The sequence below is a fragment of the Morone saxatilis genome, unplaced genomic scaffold (assembly GCF_004916995.1).
Source record: "Morone saxatilis isolate NCDOM2014 unplaced genomic scaffold, NCSU_SB_2.0 Contig4, whole genome shotgun sequence".
NCBI lineage: Eukaryota > Metazoa > Chordata > Actinopteri > Moronidae > Morone > Morone saxatilis.
In genome coordinates this window covers 3,034,094-3,054,908 of record NW_023339984.1, presented here as the reverse complement: position 1 = coordinate 3,054,908, position 20,815 = coordinate 3,034,094, and the positions used below count along the sequence as shown (strand labels likewise).

The following is a 20,815-nucleotide window of genomic DNA, read 5'->3' as shown; positions in this document are numbered from 1 at the left end:
AACAGCCTTGGGAGCAGAGTGAGCGTGATAATGGCGGTGAGGGAGAAGACAAGGACCCAGCTGTTTAATCTATCCCCCCATTCTCATGCAGAGCAGGCTTCAGCTGGTGGGGAGAGGAGCGGGAAGGGAAAAGTTTCACTGGTTCACTCAGAATGACTTATTTCTCCAAGGATCCAAGCGCAAACAGATGCAAACAAACAAGCAGGACACGGAGGAATTCAGATTTACCGCGGTGTAGATGTCACAAAAATCTGTCCGACAGAACTTTGTGGCTCTACGTACGTTTTTTGGCTCAAACGAGACTCGCAGTCACAATCCATCACTTCCGCAGTTTACTTCCCGGGGTCCATCTTTCTGTTTTGAGTAGATACACAAAACCTTGTTTGTTGATTCCTCCGTTGTTTTTTGGTTATTGATGAGAATGTTGTCACTCACTCGTGTTTGCCAGGGAAAGAATACACACACATTTGCACACTGTACACACACTTCCCTCTAAGCATTTATTCTCTCCCCACGATACACTTAGTCAGACTCTGTGTGTGTGTGTGTGTGTGTGTGTGTGTGTGTGAGTGTGTAGTCATGGATGGCAGTGGCTGTGTCACAATGTACCACATTTAATCTCCTGGTAATATACTCACTCTGTTACCAGGCAATGAAGAAGGATGGAGGGAGTGAAGGTAAACAAAACAAAAGGAGGGATTTAAGGGGGCAAGTTTGAGAAATGTAGAAGGAAGGAAGGACTTGAAAAGGCAAAGAAGGAAGGAAGAAATTTGAGGGGAACGGATGAATAAAACGGGAGAATTGTGGAGGAAGCAAGGGGGGTAAGTAGGACATAGCAGACAGAGGAAGGAAGAGGAAGATAGGAGCAAAAGACAAAGAAGAAATAATGGAAGAGAAGGGAATTGGGAGGCAAGAAGGAGGTAATGGAGGTGCAAGGAGAGAATGGGGCATGGAAGGAATTAGGGAGCAAGAAATAAAAATGGACTTTGGCAGGAGCGTAAGAGAAAGGACAAAATGAAGTGTGGATGAATGATTTTTTGAGAACAAGGGAAGGACAAGCACAAAAGAGGAAGAGCAGTTAGATGGAAAGAAACAAGCAAGAAGGAATGAATAAGTGAGTAAGACAAGGAAAAGGGATTAAGGAAAGAGTGTTGGACTCTAAAAAGGCAGGAAACGTTCCATAGAGGAACAGAGGAAAAGGAGGGTAAAAGAGAAGTAGATTCCTGTCTGCAGTGTCTAACAGCTGCCACTAGGGGGAGAAGTACCTCTCTCCAGCTATTACTCATTATCAACTATTATTTGGGGAGAAATGGGAGCCTTTATCAGATGAAGTTACCGGAAGTGGCTGCCTCAGTGTGATTCAGGCAGGAAAGTTAGAAGGGGGAGGAGATGTAGTCGGGATTTGTGGCTGAGATAGCAGATGCAGCAGTAGAACATACAAACACAGGATTGATTCATCTCACTAAGGACCGCTGCCTCCCACTATTTTCCTTTCGCTGTGTTATTATTTTGATCGCCTATTCTCAACAACGCCCCCACCACTACCACACCCCTCTAATTTTTTCCCATCTTTCCCTCTCGTTCATCTTCGTGCTACCAGCAGCATCTGTCTCTCCTTCTCTAATTCACAGATTGCTGCAGAGTGGCCATGTCCTCTCTAAAAACAGGGCTGTGTGTGCGCTGCACTGTAATTGCTGCACTGCCTTTCCAGAAGGCAGACTAGTACCTAGCTAATCTTAAGTGCAGTGTGAACACGTGCATGTAATTGGTCCCACTAACACGCTGCAACACAGTTTACTCTTAATTTAGAACAGTTGTGCCACCTTAGACACCTTCAAGTCACTAAAAACCACTGGAAATACTACAAAATAATAATAAAAAAGACCCCCTGTAGGGTTAATTGAGCAGTTATTGCAGGCAATAAAATTACTTATAATAACTACAATAATAATATAATAACTATAATAATATCTATTATAGGAAAATCAAAGCATGCACTAACAGTTTAATTGCTTCATGTCCTGTCCTGTTTGTGAGCTCACAGGAAGTGAGTCAGTTCTCACCTACATGAGTGCGGCATATCAATGACACTGAGTCATATAGTACATTATAACCACCTACTCTTATATGTTCATCCAGCTCGTCCTCTATATGTTTCTCTATCCATCTGCCGGCTCTCATTCAATCCAGTCTTCCTCATTTTGCCTTTCTGCCTTCATTCAATTCTCATTATCTTTCTCACAGCGGCCCTCTTTTCCCATGCACAAACAACTGTTTATGTTCATATACAGTCTGCGCACACACACACACACACACTCTGTGAGCCATTATTGCGCAGGCAGGCGTGGGTAGAGAGACCCCTGGGGAGTGGAAGTAGGTACTGCAGAACTGAGAGGTGGTCTATTTTAGATCACTGCAGCAGCAGCACGGAGCAGTGGGGGGAGCAAAATCAAACTATGCTAGTTAGGATTCAGGATGTACTTCAGAGCTTCTTCTGTTTATTGTTTTGGTCCCAAACTTTCCTTCAGCCTTGAACTTGTCTCACTGCAGACGATGTGTCAGTGTTTTCTAAAGGCTCTCCATTATTTAATGTCACAAACCTCCAAGACAGACATTCAGGCACAAAATTGCTCATATTGTGTTTTCAGAAACTTTTAAGATTTTGTTTTGTGTTAATTTAGGAGGAAACCACAGCTGAAGCTCATCACATAATCATCTAGTTCAATGAAGTTATCTGTTTGGTTCATTTTGGCTTACAGTGACCACAGCCAGGAGTAAATACTAATAAGTTACTTGCACTCATAGGTAGCTTGGTTTTTCTGAGTTCTGCGATGCTTGGAGTAGTGGGGGGTTAATTAAGTGCACCTCAAACATAGGCTACTGAGTGTGAACACACCCTTACATTTCAAGTGTAACACCTTGTATCTAGCAAGTGACACATTTTTGATTCAATTTCTCACTCGTACATGTTGTAAATTAGATAATTTCCAGTATATTATAGTGATGGTTTTCTGGGAGCCCGTTTGACATAGACAATAACTCCTAATTAAGCTTCTGACACTGCCACCACATTAGACTTAATCAAACCCCCAGCCTGGCCACCATCAGCCCTCATCTCCCCTTAATTCCAGCTCTGTCTCTGTTGACAGTGTTGGAGATGTGCGCAGCGTGACCCCAAGGTTGATTGAAGTGAAGTGAGGGATAATAAGTTTGCACAGCGGCGTTGAAACTTCTTTGACACGCTGATGAAGTGATGCTAATTGCCAAGTGCCACTGAGAAGTGCTCAATTAATGCACAAGGAAAAAAAAACAGAGAAAACCTGAGTGCTGACAGTTTCACTAAATCCTTTTCACTTTGGTAGAAGAGTTGGATTCAAAGGGAAGCTCCACGGGCAGAATGCCATCCTATTGCTGGATTTGGGAGGTGGTGATTTTCTAATCAGGAACTCTTTGTGTGCAATGGGAACTAAAATGTGTCTTCCTTGAAACAACCATGAAATGTTTTTTTGTGTTATGTGATTATATAATGCTTATGTGAAATAACAATGGGTTTATTGCTGACATTGAGATGCCTTTTTTCAGCTTTTTTCATTCAGTGTATTAATTCTGTTGTTCAATGATTGCTGGTTCTGTGTGTGATTCTAGCTTGATTACTGCTAATGCATTTCTTTGCAGACAGCTATCATTAAGTTAACACAAATCATACTATATCTAAATAATTCATAAATCTGTTTAACTTGTTAGTACATTTAAAAAAAACTTAAACTCAAGGTAACTAGTGTGCTGTTAACTTGTCTAACCAAACAAACCAGCCCAAAAACACATCCTCAAGTTCTTCCTGTCCTAACTAAAGCTGATTTAAAGTACATAACCTGCTAAACGTTTGCCATGTTGCCCTTCTAACCTCTAACCTTTTAACTTCCAGATTTCTTTGTAACCTCTCTTAATTTGTCTTCTCCAAATTTCTTAAAGGGAACTTTGATAATGAGCGCCTGGCTATTGCTAGACAAAGAATCCCATACCGACTCGGTCGGGTAGTTGATGAGTGGCTACTCGACAAAGGTAATAAAATCCCTTTAACTCCACTAATGACCTAACCGCCTAACCTACCGTTAACCACTACTCTGGGGGAGGTGCAGTGCCATACAACAGGGGTGAATGTGATTTGGCTCTTTAACAGAACTGTAGGTCCCCTATAATTCACAGCAAATTTAACATGCCTAATAATAATTGGCTGCTAACTCATTCCTTTCAATTATTAGTTATGTTATTTGGTCTGAAAAACCAACCTCGAATTCAGAATTTCCATCATATATTTGCCATTATTTTACACACAGTTCGCCCAGTTGAAATTGTAATTGGCATTTCAAAAAAATATACAGTTTTCGAAATAACACCTTTCTCTAGCATTGGTATGCAGAAATCCAGGGGACCATATCCAAAGCACCTTAAACTGGGGCTGCATCTCTTCAGAGAATTAACCCCCAAATAACCCGACATAACCCCCTAATAACCTGACCACATGAAAATAGCCTATTGATTCCGTTTGCTTCTTTCCTGTGTCTTTTGTTGGCTGAATGTGAATTTGCATTGACTATATTTAGTCATTCATGAAAACAAAAACAGAAACAAATTACAAGAAAAAAGAACCCCCCCTGAAAGTCACTAAAAGTTAAAGGGACTGTTGAAGTGTTCAGTAATCAGTCTATATTCATTGCAGCCTGTTGGTGCCATTTTCCACCCAACATTATGCATAACTAGTGCCATAAGTGTCGAATGTGGTCCCATCAAAGTGATGATTCTTTAACCCTTTGAGTGCCGAATGTCCCAACCTCTTTGTCTTTGTCTTGTGCCGTGTGTTTGTGCTGCTGAAGGTGGTTGATTCTTCAAAAAGAGAGGGATAAAATAAATCGGATAGATAAATGGAGCTGAGTCTTAAAATAGTTTTTGTGTTGCAGTAAAACCATAGTGGATGTATTTCTCATGCACTTCTGTGCATATTGTGAAGTGTGGTAGTTTCAAAAGAGGGCAACAAGAGCACATACAGTACCATTTAGCAGAATAAAACCCACAGTATAGTGATGAAAATCTTTAGAAATGGATGGTTTTGGTTTAGATTATCAGAATATCCAAAGCTTAAAGACTTTACAGTAAGGTTTGCATTATCTTTTCTATTTGCATAAGAGATGCTTTTAGATTATCTTGAATTAAGAGTTTAAAGCATTAACCAGTTAGCTTTTGGTGCTCCTTTGAAATGGTATTGTGAACAATAACACATGCAGGGATGAATTCAGAAGATAAAATTTTGTCTCCGAGAGCAAAATGAAGTATTCATAGCGACAGACAAACAAGATAAATGAAGCGCCTGCATATTTATTTCATGGAAACAAAACAAATCCTTGCATTCATCTCCAGCTTCTATAAACTGACTTCTCCGCTCTCCTCCGGTGCATCTGGGAATGCACTTCTGCTGAGGACAGTTAGGACACAAATCAGAATTAAAAAGACTGGGGAGATGAAAGCTGAATGAAAAACTGGATCAATAAAAAATGACTTACCCACTTATAAAATGATTTGTGCATGCTATAAAACTCTAAAGAGAATGATCTTGAAACCGAATGTATTATTCCCTTTCTTCTATAGTTTGAGATGAGTCTGCATCCAATCATGTAGATGACAGCATTGGGAGAAAGTAGGAAGACGAAATAAACAAATAATCCCATCAAACCTCAAGTGAGGGCTTTGATCAGGATACATACTCAGAAAAATGTGCAAGGTCGCGTATTTGTTAATTTGATTGGATTTGTTAAAGAAATGTCATACACACGTCATGGACTAAAGAGACAAAGTGGTTTTGGTAGAGCATTTCTAAGATACTTTTTGCGTATAAGACATATTAGTCTAGATAACGAGGGGGATTAGCGGACATCTCCGAGCTCAAAGGGTTAAAGCTGTTTGTTGCTTTGATAAGGAAGCGGCTAGAACTTAAAGCTAAGAAACGTCTAAGCAGAATCTAACCACCTAACAGCAAATCAAACTCCACCCACACTAACTGCTGAGGGCTTCTCCCCATGACTCCCCACCTTCCGCCGCTAGCCATGAATTGAATCGATTGGAGCCATTTTCCAGCTTTGGCCTGCTGGTGACAAATTCAGAGAGCCCTCAGTTATAACCTTGTTATAAATTATGTTTAACATTTGGACCTGGATGTCAGTATTTGGAAGAACTTGGACAGGTCGCGGCGATCGCTTGGGACAAAAACTAAATAATAAAGCTAACTAAGTTCTAACTACTATTAAAAGAAACCAATCTCCGACATCTTCCCCTTGTCAACTCCATATGTGATGCAAAACTCAGAGGGTTAAAACAAAGCAAATAACTGAACACCAAATTCAAAAATGACGCACTTGCCCTGGGTCATTGAAACAAAATGTGTTTGATGAAATGAATAAAGGTCCCTTTAACATTTATTGTTTTCACCACAAAGGAAATGGAACATGTTTTTGAACGTACTGTTCTATATGCTTTATGCAATGCAGAATGAAGGGTGTATGAACATTTGAATGAGTTACAGGCTGTTGTGGGGTAAACAGCCTTGATCATTTATCCTGTAATATGTCCAATAATGGTCCAGGCTGTGTTACCAATATGGGGGTTTTGGTCAATCTTTGGTATGGGTCTTAACATGCTCTTGACCACAATCAGCCCCATGGGTCTCCTTTTCAAGTGCCTTAAATGTGAAACCCAATGAGCATGGAAAACCTCCACACTTCTCCGATCCCATTGGTACTACAACAGTGCCATTCCTCTCAAGACTCGTGCACTCTTATGCTCATGTGTTGACATAAATAAAATAAGAGCATAATCGCTCACAATCGCTCACAATCGCTCATCACTCTCACAAATCAGTATTTTAGTCGCATGAGGATATAATGAAAGTCATGGGAGCCAGCAGTGTCATGGAGGAGAGCTGCACTGTGTCATTCTGAAGCCCTTATCCCATCTCCGCTACTATGTGTGAGGCAGATCAGAGTGAGCGTCTCTGTCCGACTCTCTGCCTGCTGACTAAATCCAAAATGGCAGCCATTACGGGGACCCAATGGAGGGGAAAAATCAGAGTGCCAAAAGTTTTCAACAGCTTTATCTGAGCCAAAACTTACTCAGATGCATCCCCCCCTTTTCCTTGCGTCTTTGTCTCGCCTCGTGATGGATCTGTCATCCCAGGTTTTCTGCTCTCTATCTGGCCTTCCTACCCCTCACTCCCTTTTATTTCCTCTTTATTTTTTCCTTAACCACCAATGCCAGCCTTCATTGAAAAAAAAAATTGGAAAGTATTTCCCCACATGGATGTAGCCTGTTTCTTTTGAAACAATAATAATGTGTTGCAGCTTCCTGATCTCATCAGGGAACTCCACTAGAAAATAAAGATTACAAATAACCAGCAAGAATCATTTCTCCTTAGTTGTTCCTTTTAGCAGATGAGCAAGAAAGCAAATAAAGCCTCTGAAGAATTGGAACTGTATATCCTTCTTGCAAGGAGTCTATCTCTGGAGCTCTCCAACCGCATGGCCATCCAGCTCTTTAGTAGAGCTACGTGAGTGCAGGGAGGAGGAGAGGAGGAATACTACAACATCGGGTTTCTGTGGTCTAAAATCCAAGCTGGAGTACTGGGTTTAATGTTCAGTGTTTAATGGTCTGGTGTGAGCTCCCCCATTCCCTAATCAAAAGCAATCAAGTCCTCCCACTTGGTGTGGGGCCAGAGCCCAAATCATCATCTCCAGGCCAGGCATTGGTCCAGATCTGCTATTCATGATCCCAGCTTCATTTCAGAGTTTCTCTCACATTAGGCTGCAGTCGGCAGAGAGCAAATCCATCTGAGTCTGTCTTTTAGCAACCCCATGATGAGATTGTATGCTGCTGAGTTACTCTTGTTTTCTCAATTGATCTCTCTGACTATTATGGCCATATTTGCAGGAAGTACGGGGGAAAGTGTATGAATGTTGAAAATGCTTGCTCATGAGTAGGAAAGTGGCTGTGAGAAAGCAGCTCTGTAGCTGCAAAGAAGGGACACTGCTGTTTTTTCATGGTCCCCCACCATGAAATAGCCTAAAAACAGCATAATCACAGCTGGACTGAATAAAACGAGCGAAGATTGTCCCTACAGTATCTAACCATCAAGCGATCTCTCCCTGTGTCTCTCCCTTGATAGTATCGCCTGTTTGAGATCCACATACAGATATAGGATCAGAGGAAGAGCCACATATAATTAAATCCTATCTACTGTCTCCAAAGCCCTGCAGATTCACCGCCAAAACCACGGCGCCCTCAGCTGCCTTCAAGTACCTCAGGGCTCCACACTGCCTCTCAAGGCTTTCAGTCTGACTTCATGCCGCATTTTGCCCCTCATCTCCATTGTCAAACACAATTAATTCATAGTGTTTTACCCAAACCAGCCCAACTTCTGAGGAGCAAAAAAGCAAAACGCTCTTAATTACCAAAGAGAGCCTTGTGCCGAAGAGATAGCTTGGGAACACTTCATAATCGACTTTGTCAGCATCCCACCCCACCCCCATTGTGCTCAGTCTTCGACTTTCTCCCTCCTTATTCTTTTTTCTTTTCTGGAGAGAAGAAAATGGAAATAGGGGGAGTTCTTGTTTGTTGATATACATACTAGAAATTCTGCAGGCGCATGAAGGATTTGTGAACACAAACCTATAAAGACTGTGCGTGCAAATGGTCCAACTTTCTGTTCTGCACATCACAAAGCAATGTATTGACAGAGGTGAATTCTGGGCCATCCTTCCCACCCTGCAACTCAGCTAAGAGAAAACATTTCGGATAGAAGCTCCTTGCAACCATATGGTATCCCTCCTCTCTGTGAGATAACAGGAGTACAAGGAGGATGAGAGAGGCGTAATGATGACGGTGGAGGGAGGAAGATACTGCTCTCTCCAGCTGCAGTCCTTTTAATATCCCTTCCACTGGGGATGGGTACACTTAGATCATCCTTTTACCTCCCCACCCCAACCCTGACTCTCTCCCCCTTCAATCTCCCTCTGCCTCCCTCCAACAAATACCTCCTCCATGTTAGCTGCTCACAGCCAGGGTAGGGGTCAAGCCTGGCCAAAAGCATGGTATCAAGGTGCCGTCCCCTCCCCTCCTCTCCACCTACTTTCTGGGTGTTGTAGCAAACATTCAGCCATTATTTCACAGTCTCCGACAAGCAATCTGTGCATTAGGAAGCAAGCGTAGCCCAAGCTCAGCCCACTCCCTGGCTTGGCTCGGCTCAGCTTGTAATTACCGACGACAACTCATTTGAGACAAGCCATTTCTCTCTGTTTAGAAAAAAAGTCGAAGAGGATGGTACATTGATGCAAAGCTGCTACTGGAAACTTGCTACTGGTCCTGTTACTGCAGCAGCTTATAGGACACTTTACTTTTGGTTGAAGAAGTCATCTAAATAGAATTCGACTCTATTTGTACCTGACATCAAACAGGAGTGATGCAACCTGCACCCAACTGATAAAACCTCTTAAATCTGCAGATGGGTCTTTCATTAGAAAAATCCTCAGGCACACAGGAAGTGATGCCTTCTGCATTTTCTGACATAAATTGTTTTTAGTATGGGCAATTTTAGCCAACATGACCGAACAAAGAAAAGAGCGCCACCTACAACAACACAGGGTTTATTAAAATGAAATGACAAACCTCAGTTAACCCAGCCAGAAGACGTTTATTACAACTTTCATCACGTTTTCATAGTTTTGGCCATTATGATAACATTGTACTCATCAAAATTTCCAACAAAAAACACAGTCACATGATCAGACAGGTTGTAAACAAGTCTAGCCAGATTATCTAAACTACTTGATGTGCAGGCGAAACCTAAAGTGAGCACACCTCAATTATACATAATAATCTCGTATTACAGTGAAGACCCACTGGTAGCAAACAAGTCGCGCTAAATGGCCTCCGCTACCTCTCGCTTGTGTCAGTGCTAGTGAATTGCTTGCTCGTTAGCAGACATTGTGCAAATAAGCAACCTTTGACCTTGTCTGACAATTTACATGACTATGGCAAGCAGCACTCGCATCCAAAGAAAATGAATAGGAACAGACTTTGCATTGCTTTTTTTTCTTGGGTTTTCAATGGAGATCTATGTGCCTGTACAACTATAGACTGTTTGGAAACCTTAGCCCCTGGAGGTTTGTTTACAACCTGTCTGTTTGACTGCTCGTGATTCTCGCCCTTTCAGACATCTTTGTAGATATGTCAGTGTTCCCAGAATTCTCAGCAATTAATTTTGTGAGTACAGCTTTATTAATTACTGATAGAAGATACAGAATTAGCTTTTAAACCCACACCTTACAAAGTTCCACATCTTCTTAAGTAACACAATAGGTGCAATTTATATTCAAAGACTGTTTCTTACAGTAAGTCTATTTTCACACCAGTATTTTTGACAGCAAGTCTGGCGGAGCATGTTATTTTAGTATTCGTCCCAGCCCTTGTGTAAATGTATATCCACTTCCTCTATATGAGCGTCTTTTCTGGCCAGACAACAGGGATGCAGTAATACATACACTAGCAGGAAGCTATGGCCTCAGACTGAGACAGGTACATATCATTAAACCCTGTCATTATTACCACAAGGTTAGCCATGTGATTAGCTGACTGCACTCAAGAATGAGGGTGGGAAGCTAGAGGTGACTCACTCTGTCATTCCATCTACATTGGAACCTTTGCTTTCTTTTGCCATAACTCTTCCCTCTATTTCTTTCTTGGCATCTTAGTGTTGTATATTACTGTATGTCTTTCTCTTCCTCACCCACTGTCTTTAACTGCACAATTCCTCTTATTCTTTTTTATCAAGCCTGTCATCCACTCTCCTCAGTCCCTCCCTTCGTGCCCTCACTCAGTCTCTTTGACATTCTATCCTCATGCAGGCTCGCTCTTTCTCTGTCCTACTCGTCTGTCATCCTCTCTTGCTCCTGTCAGCTCTCATGTCCCCATTCTCTGAGTCCCTGTCCAACCTCTTCGTTCTTTATCATGTCCCCCATTTGATAGATAAGTCAGGCCACTACCAAAAAAAGTAAATTGCATGTTACGGATCAGTATTCTGAATAGTGATGATTTACTTCAAACTTTATTGTTTTAGTTGCAGTCAGTTCCAATTACGGTGCATCTTCTGTTTCGGGACACTGCTGAGGAAAGTCTCATGAGAAAATCCACATCTCCTTTCATATTGATCCCCTGCCAGCTGCAGAGGAGGGGGTGGGGGGCATTACACTGTGCCTTATAAATGTAAAAATAAACGCTCTTTCCCAACTGCACAATATGCTGTGACATGCAGGGGTCATTACCACAATGATTCGGTGTGGAAATCAAAGTCAGAGCGCTTTTCACTCCTCCATGATGCCTGCTAGGCTATCAGCCACTAAGCCCCCCCGGGTGATCCAACCAAAGACGGGTGTGATTGGGGATGATAAAGCCTTTAGAAATAGTTGTGCCCGCCTTCTTTTACCCAGATGCCCTATTTAAGCAGCAAAGTACAGCTCCTAGCCAGGATACTATGTATTTCTAGGCTGTGGAACAGGAGCAAAGATTTACAAAGCTGCAGCATCTCTGAAGCATGATTTCTAGTCAAGGAGGGGAGAAAAAGAGACAATTCTCTGCAATCTCCACTGGAAACTTAGCTTTGGGATTCACATGACTATAAGTACAATATGTTTGACTGCTCAGCCCTCCTTAGCCTTCCCTTCCATCTCTTTATGCTGCTTAAATCTCAGTTTCAACCATGTTTCTATGCATATTTCTTTATTACGCAGAGCTATTTTTACATCACTTTGTTGTGACAAATTTGAGGAGCACTGTGTGCTACTTTATGCAATCCATATTTCCCTATGGATTTTATAAGAACATACTATATTGATTTAAATGTAATAGGGACTGACATAGTTTGGCAGGGATGCACAGAACTAAAACAAAAAATAACTACTCTCACAGATGATGGGTAGATGGAAATAGGTCTATGGAAAGATAGATGGATACATTCCTTGCATGATGTGTTACAACGTGCACAAAAAGGTAATTTTCAGTCAAAACAACATAAATAATAGCTGGCAACATTAGCTGTCTTGAGTCACAACAGTCTTGTAAACTGTGACATGAAGATACACTATATGTGCAGCTGCTGCGGTTTACAAGACTTCCATGACTCTAGGTGTCTCTGGCGATCTCATAGAAGAGGGATAGACTAAAAACAGACTGCACACTGATCTGAACGCTGGGTTTGTGTTTGCTGATGACACTTCATCTCTGGTTACAAAAGCTGAACCCCTGGGAGTATGAAGAGTTTCTGCTTTTTTACCCTGCCATGTTGGCAGGTAGCTAGGTGAATAGCAGTTGTCTGCAGATATCGTGAAGCAGTGCAAATAGCAGAGGCAGGGTGAATTAGTGTGCAGACTTTTCTGCTCTATCAGTGCTGAAACTGATCATTAGACTGGATGTATGTGTTCTATTATTAGATGGAAAGCCATAACATTTTTTACAGACATTCATGTTTCTTCAGCATGAATTGTAATAAGTTTGGCCCTGACTTTTCTTCTAGCGCCATCTTCAAGTCAAAATTGTAATTTATACAATACTTTGGTTTATGACCAAATACCCTGACAGTCCCATAAGCCTCAGCTGTCTCCTCTGTGATCCAATCACAGCTGAGCAAGTCTCTGTCACAACCATAGTCAACTTTTTGAAGGCGGTAAAAAGATAAAAGCGACACATAGTCACATCTTAAGTTAGCCAGCTAATGTTAGCAAACACAAGCTAAATAGCCAAGTAGCTAGCTAACGACTGATTGATTAGCTAGTTAGCTAACATAAGCTAGCTAACATAAGATGTGACTATATATGTGGCTCTTATCTTTTGGCCATCGAAACAAAATTTGTATTTTCTACATAAATTAGCCTAGCACATAGCATATCTTAGCACAGGAAAGGAGGAGGTTGACCGAGGCTTGCTCAACTATTATTGGAGCACAGAACAGAAAGGGGTCAATTGGTGCAATTTTTTTATTCTAGATCTAAATATATGTGTTAATTGTTTTAGTCTTGCAGGAGGACAAAAATAATTACAATTAAGAATTATCCAAGCAATTTAAATTTTTTGGCCCTATCACTTAGCACTAATAGGTAAACAGAGATAGAGGGATGGATAAACAGATACAAGCATCGATGTCTCAAACTTGACTCCCGTCTCAGTGTCTGCAGCGGCTCATTGCAGAAGCCTGACCATTACAGTCTCTGCATTGCAGTTAATTAAGGCATTGTCTACAGCTGTGAATGCCTGTTATAATGACTGGCTGGCTGCCTGCAACCCCCCACCAATCCTAACCTCCTCATCTCCACCCGTCCGCTCGGCCCCTCCCATCCCTAGCCTCTGCCCATTAAATGCCTATCACCTTAACAGCCCTGGGGAGAGAGGCGAGGCAGCAGCCACCCAATCCCGCCAAACTGGTCCAATAGACCCTCATCAATGTGCAAACTCCGTGTGCTCTGCTGTCTACTCCAAACACACACCGTAAGCTCTGCAAACACATACACACACAAAGGGAAAGACGTATGTAAATAAATGGTGGGCAAATACACACTACTTGAAAAGGCCAACTATCACACACATAAAGGTCATTTCACTGACATATTTCATAAGTTATACACGCACACACACCCTCTTCTCTGCTGCAGCGCCACATCCAGCCCTGTCATATTAAGCACTGTGATTGCTTGTCATGCAGAGGCTTCTTTTTCAACCCTCCCACCCCTCCACACCACCCCCTCTCATGCCCGACGCCAAAATTGGCTCTAAAACCGCATGTCACTTTTGATTTGACCCGGCAGACCCTGAAACAATAACTTCATCAGGCCCTGTTAGAGTCTCATCCCGAGCAGACAGCTCCAAAAACAAACACTGATTTCCCTTCATCTAGTCTAGAGGGCACCTTCCGTCTTTTTCGCTCTGTCTCTGTCTCTCAGACGAGATGAGCCCATAAATGGCCGTCAGAGTGCTCTCCTGCGCTCAAGGCTCGTCTTCCTGCGCCTTTTTATTTATTACGAAGGAGGATATCGTCACATGCTATAGCAGCAACGCAGGATTAAATGGGTCACCCCACGAATGCTTGGACACTTACAGAAATATGTCACCATACGCCGATACATGTGTACTAACTTTCGGAGGTAAAACTAATCCCCCCGACTCTGCATCATAATCATAAGCCGCTTGTCAATATGGCTTACTTACAACTGTGTCACTGACTCGGAGTGAAACTGTGACACCAATAACTCCTCAGGAGTAAACTGTCCTGTCTGAACAGATCATCTACTGTCTTGGAGTTGCTGCTCACATGAAGGGAGAGTTGGTTTATAAAGGAACTCGAGCCGTTTGATAAACCAAGGGGACCGATAGCATTCAGGAACATGGATGATGATGTTTGTCCTCAGCTTCTCCGCACTCCATCACCCTTTACGGGAGAACGGTGGCCAACTGGGGCTGCTCGAAATGGGAGACCCTCTGGGCTGACATGTCCTCTTGTCAAGGACACTGGAAGAGTGATACGGGGCGGGGGGCGTAAGGTGGGCTGAGACCCAATGTGCATCTCTAAGTGTGATCCAGTGTGATGTTTCAGGGTTCTCTGTGCGTGGTTATTCTCCTGTAATTTCCCTTGCTGATGTCCACAATTTGACAATCTGTCCCTCCCATCACTTCCACACCAAACATGCTTCGTGATGAGATAATAGAGTGAGACTTAGCTATTATGTCAACAGTGCATATGCCAGAAATTAAGTCTCATCATTATCAAGTTAGGGGACGGGAGTCGGGTCCCTTGTGGGCTCCTGACAGGCCTAATGGTCTAATAATGGGATAGCACATGTAATGGCCAATCTCAGTGGAATAGATTTATCTCTACAGCACATAGTATATGTGTTTCTGTAGAAAACAGAAACATACTGAACATGTGGTTTTACGCCCACATATACATGCATGTGCAGTAATAGACACTATTTGTCTGATAGTCCCACCCACCCACGGTGATACACATATGTCAGAATAAGTGCACCCATATAGACGCAGAGTAAATCATAATTACAGTGATGAAATACCCTCTCAGCTCTCTTAATTGAAAACAAATGGGACCCGGGCCTGTCCCTAGTGTCTCCACGCTGATGAGTGGAAGGCTGTCCTCGCTGGCTTGCAGTCACACTGAGAAACAATAGCAACATTCAAAAGACATTCAGAGGCTTAATTTGTCATCATTAAGCACAATTATGCACACGGAAGTCATTGGCAGACAATGACATGTGCATGAAGTGCAAATGTGCAAAACACATGCACTGAGGAGCAGCCGTAGTCTTTCATACCTGTGTAATCTGCATACAGGCAAACACACTCCTATCACGCCAGAGTCTCTCATTTCAGTGGTCCGTAGCACACCATCTCTAGAGAGCCTATATTTTGCAGATGCACACATTAGTGTAGTATCCTTTTCACAAACAAACACAGTCCCTCTTTTCTTACAGGGATTGATTTACCCATAAAAAAGCTCTTTGGCCTCTCCCGTCCTTCTCTTCCAAGTAATTACCTCATCAGGTCTGTTTTTAACCCACAACCTTCCAACACTCCCCTCCCTCCACTGTCCATCTTCCCTCACATTCACATGGCTCTTAACAGGGGTCAAGGTTGCATCAGTCCAAGTGCTATGGTGGGATGTCCCAGAGGAGAGCTGGGATGCAAATATGGGGTAGAAAAATAAATGAAAAAGTATGAAGAAAAGCAAACATCAGCTGGAGAAAATAAAGGGAGAAAAACTACACCTGTCAGACCTTCCCGCACTCCACCCCTTTACCACAAGTCCTGGTAACACATTAGTATTGGACCCTGGTTAAATGGTCGACCCTATCCTCCCTTCATCCATCTATCCATCCAGATGAATGGTAATGACCACAGAGAGGAACAGCCCCTGCTGAATTAAACATTTCCTTCCAATGAGGATTTTATTTTCCTCCTTTGGATGGCAGAGCGGGGCGACATTTTTTTCCACTGGCAGAGGTACTTTATCATTGTGCAGCTCAGGTGCATTGGAGGTCAATGACACAGACCCAGCAGTGTTCTAATATATTCCATCTCAGGGCAAATGAGATGCATTTCACTGTGAACCTTCAGTCTCAGGGTCAAGCCACAACTGCCCCTGCAATTTATTTGACTGCCAGGTTCAGGCTGCCTTTCTAAAAGTGGCACGTGCCCAGCCCCATAATGGCTCCACCTGCAGCAAATCAGGGTCCAATCTCCCTAAAGTGTTGCCAGGGAAATCCCATGTGATTGAAACAGTCCCTCTATCTCCCCTGTTTCACACTGTTTCTGTGTATTACTTTGTGTTTCATGTGCAAGCTCGCCCAGAGACCATGACTGATTTGTATTCTTTTGCCCTTTCTCTCCTTTTTGTTCCCTCTTTCCATGGTTTCTCTTCTTCTCTTACCTCCACTTCCTCACTCCTCTTCGTCATTTCTTCATCTTCCTAATCAGGTCGTCAGCTGACCATCTTCAACAGCCAGGCATTCATCAAAATTGGTGGCGGTGGAGAGAAAGGACGCCACTTCCAGGGCCAAATCTCAGGCCTGTACTACAATGGCCTGCAGGTGCTCAAACTGGCAGCCGAGGGCGACCCCAATGTACAGACCCAGGGCAACCTGCGGCTGGTGGGTGATGTGCCCTCGGTGCTCACTACTGACACCACCTCCACCACTCCGCTGGCTGATATGTCCACCACAATCATGGAGACAACCACCACTATGGCCACAACCACCACCCGCAAACAGCGCTCGCCCACCATGAGGGACAGTGTCACACAGGTGAGCAGATCCAAGGTTGTTTACATGAATCACACTGAGAAGAATGTGCTGTAGCTAAAAAAAAGGCCGGTGTTTGAGTCATTGAGCCGGGGAGATATTTTTGGTGCAGTGCATTGTGATGGAACATTGCCAGTTACTTTTAATTGGCTTCCTAAAGTTCCTCCAAAGTCTCAAAGTGCTGAAAACAATATTTGAAAGATTAAACAGCATGGCCAAGTAACCAGATGGCCCACACTGGACGAGTCGAGGTGCGTTTCAAAAGAAATCATACGTCAGCTGCAAGGTCAAACAGTCACATCCTCAGCACAGAGTTTTGTGTGAGCTTTCCCTTTTTAGCCCTCAGCCACATTCAGATGTTCAAACAGCCCCTCAACTGAGAGGGAGTCGCATAACAGCTTTGTGTTGCTAGTCCTATTAGACCAATCAACACTGCAATTTTGATTTCCTCTAAGAAGATATGGCTGACTAAACCCCCAGACGTGGTAGGATGCTGGAAATTACAGCACTTCCAGAGAGATCAACAAAGGCTAGAGGAGGGGAGGAACATAATGAAAAGGAAATCCTGCGGCAGCAACATCACAGCTTAGGGTGCTATAAACGTGAATGTGAAAGGCTGTGATTTATGGACTGATGATTATCTACATGTGCTAAGGGTAGCCATCACCATCATGGTAAGCAACAATTAGCAAACAGTAGGGAAGCACCGTTGCTCACATACTGAAATATGGAAGAGGTGGGTCCTTCAGGCCCACTACTCTCATAAAAAGACCTAATAACAGGGTCCATGAGTTCCAGGGGGGAATATGCTCTAGTTCATGCCCAATATCATTAGTTACAAGCTGTGTGTGTGCAAGAAGACCTTGCTGCACAGCACTTTAAAGGTAAGTGTGATCCCAGTCATCATTGCAAGTTCTATGCTGGATGTACATTATGTCAGCTATTTTATATGTTATTGTAATCACTTTGTACTGGAGGTACTTGAAAGCTGTCCTCTTTAAAAGCCGTCCATTTCATACTTTAAACTTCAACCGTGCTACAAACTTTTCTGATGTCGCAGGAAAAACACAAAGGGAAGGTGCCAATTACCAGCGCATTTCTCTTATTCAGTTGTATTCATTAGCACTATTCATGTCCACAGAAGCTTATCCAAGATCAGTCAGCAAGCCACTCGCTCTCGTCCCTGCCAACCCTGATCAGCAGATTCTGAATATATTTAGACCGGCTCACTCTTTGTCCCTTTATCATCATCTCAAACCTTAGCAGATTCCATCCTTTGAAAGCCTGTCTCATTTTGAGCAAACACAGCAGCGCCAATTACAGTGAAGTCAAGGTGAAACTGTCAATGGCACAAGTGTGCGATTCATGCCACTTTGTATCGCAAACAACCAGTTCAAAGAAAATTGGAATGTTGGTTTTGCATCAACTCCTGGTTATTTGTTGTTGTCTTTTACATTTAGAAAAAGTCCCTAAATGAAGCCTCCACAGCCTCATCAAAGTAGTGCTCTGATGCCAGCTGACAACACATATGAGGGTGGTTGTGTTCACAAATGTTCACCCAGGCACTTTCATGTTGAGAGTGCTATGTAAGTACAAGCAGGTGAGATTTTTTTGGACTTAAAGGTCAATCAAAGCTCTTTTACAGACGACATTGTCTCTGGCGTGCCCGGTTGGCATGGCTTATTCAGATGAATGGTCTTGTGGTTTAGTGTTTCTGCGTCATCTCTCTAAACATGAGATCAATGGAACCTGACTCCAAGATGTCACATGTAACCATCCACTCCGTTCAATATCATATCTGTGGCCTCCAGACTTCTTGGCGGAAACATTCTTCCGTGTTCAGCATATAATGAGCTTGTATAGCAGTGGTCTGTGATGTGAAATTGGCAGCCCTAGACGGCCGTTTGATAAATTATCTGGAACCATTTTAGGATAGCAAAGGACTCCGAGTGTTGTCTGCTTCTCTATTTTTACAACCCTTAATGTGTGCTACATTCAGTGACTGACGTTTATGTTTGGTCATAAAAAAAGCAGAGTTCTACCTTTAGAGTGCTTTTTATTGCTAAGAATCTATTTTTCAGCTAATGTACACACATTTTAACAGCTTCTTCTTTATTATTCATATTATTATTATGTGCCTAGCTGAATGTAGTGTATTGTCACAATAGCCCAAAATAGCATTAAGGATATGTGTGTGAGAATGAATAGACATTACCAATGAGTCACTCATCCACATACTTTAATGATCAAAGAGGCAATACGTTGCACAAAAACATAAGTGCCTTATTGGGGCGTATAGTTGGCTAACACAGTCCTTATCATTCATGCAGATGGTCCCAGTGAGACTAAATATCTTTTATTCTGGAATTCGTTCTTATTTGGAGGTGTTGAAGGCCTGGCAAGCTCATCGGCTCCCCCTTGACGAAGAAAAGAATCAAACAGACACGGTTCAGTGAAGGGAGGGAAAAGAATAACTGTTGTTCTAAAATTGTGTAGAATAGACACAGTTGTAGTCGAGTAAAATTAAGCAAAGGAGTCATGAAAGGTTGAGGATTACATTGATTTTGAACAGCTGAGAGGCAGTAGACAGTGTATGAAATCTTTTATATTTGCTTTTCTAAGCACTCTGCGTCTGGTATGTCTGTCCGGGGAGAAAGCCTGTGGTGCACAGGAAATGTTGTTTTTTATATTATTTATATTTATGGCAGAAGTTTGGAATAAATAGAGAAGAAATTATATTTAGCATGAGTGGTGGTGTGTATCGTAGCTGAACAAATGAGGAAAAGCAAGTCGCTTATTAAAACTTCAAACTCATATAAAACTCAAACTCACAGATAAGCACTGTTAATAGCTCGAATATGGGCAGCGAGTATGTAGCACTATGACTAGGAAGGTCTTTTACATTTAGACTTAACACAAAGAAATGAGGGAATGAACATTATTATTATTATTATTATGGAGTAGTAGAATATATATTTAATTGTATGTTTTTTTCTCACTTCATTGCAGAATAGCAAAGTGAAAGGAGTTATTCAGGGTGAACAATTGTGTTTGAAAACATCAGTGTTTTTATAAAAGCATTGATGAAACTTGCAAATACAAGCCTGTGTACATAAAAGCTTTGGGGTAGAAGTTATCTGCGACTCCCAAGGTCGCTTACATGCAGTCAGTTACATGCACCGGCAACGGTGGGCAGAGGGTTAAAATAACGCTGTTGAGAAAAACGATTTAACAATCTGCAGAATAAATACATTTATTTTCAGATTCTAGGTTAAACTGGATTAACGGAGTGTAGTGTTCATTAGTCATTTTCCATTTTCTGTTAGTCAACATTATTTTCAGAAGCACACACAGAAGCTGCTGTAGTGTTGCTAGAAGCAGATAATGTTTGTCATGTTGTTGCTAATTGTTTGTATCTCGCACATAAAGATAATTCCCCCATTCCTATATGTAGGCGGCCTACAGAACTCTGGATGGCTCACTTTGTTTTCCAGTCAAAGAATTGACATCAGGGGCATCATCAACTACACAAGACCTATTTAAATCCCTATTTAAAAACTGGAGAGGTGGGGAGTGATTTAGAGGGCCAGGAACCAGGAAAGCCCATATATAGTGGCTTTAAATAACGCAGAGCTGTTATTTAGGCAGTGATTTACATAGTCAGTGTGTTCTGACTGCAGCTATGTTTGGTAAAACTCTGCTTTACTTGGTGGTAGTTTGGTTTTCCACTTTTATTTGGTAATTACTGGTTGTTCTGATCAACCCATAAATCCAATATTAAATGGTAGTTGGCAGTCTGTGCACAGTTTGCAGGCTTTATAGAGATTTGTATATACAGAATGTTACATGAAATGGATAATTCACTGACTGCTCAGGAATATTTTTGAAAGGAATTTTAATTAATTCAATTCAATTCA

The 20,815-nt window shown here is 42.3% G+C and overlaps 1 protein-coding gene across 1 annotated transcript in view; it reads left to right on the top strand.

The window, feature by feature from the left end:
* Positions 1 to 20,815, top strand: part of nrxn2b (neurexin 2b) — a gene marked incomplete in the record, with an annotated part of 560,348 nt that overhangs the window by 523,912 nt on the left and 15,621 nt on the right. Inside the window, 2 exon segments of the mRNA XM_035675730.1 lie at positions 3,973 to 4,062; positions 16,576 to 16,901. Coding sequence (XP_035531623.1) covers positions 3,973 to 4,062; positions 16,576 to 16,901 — 416 coding nt within the window.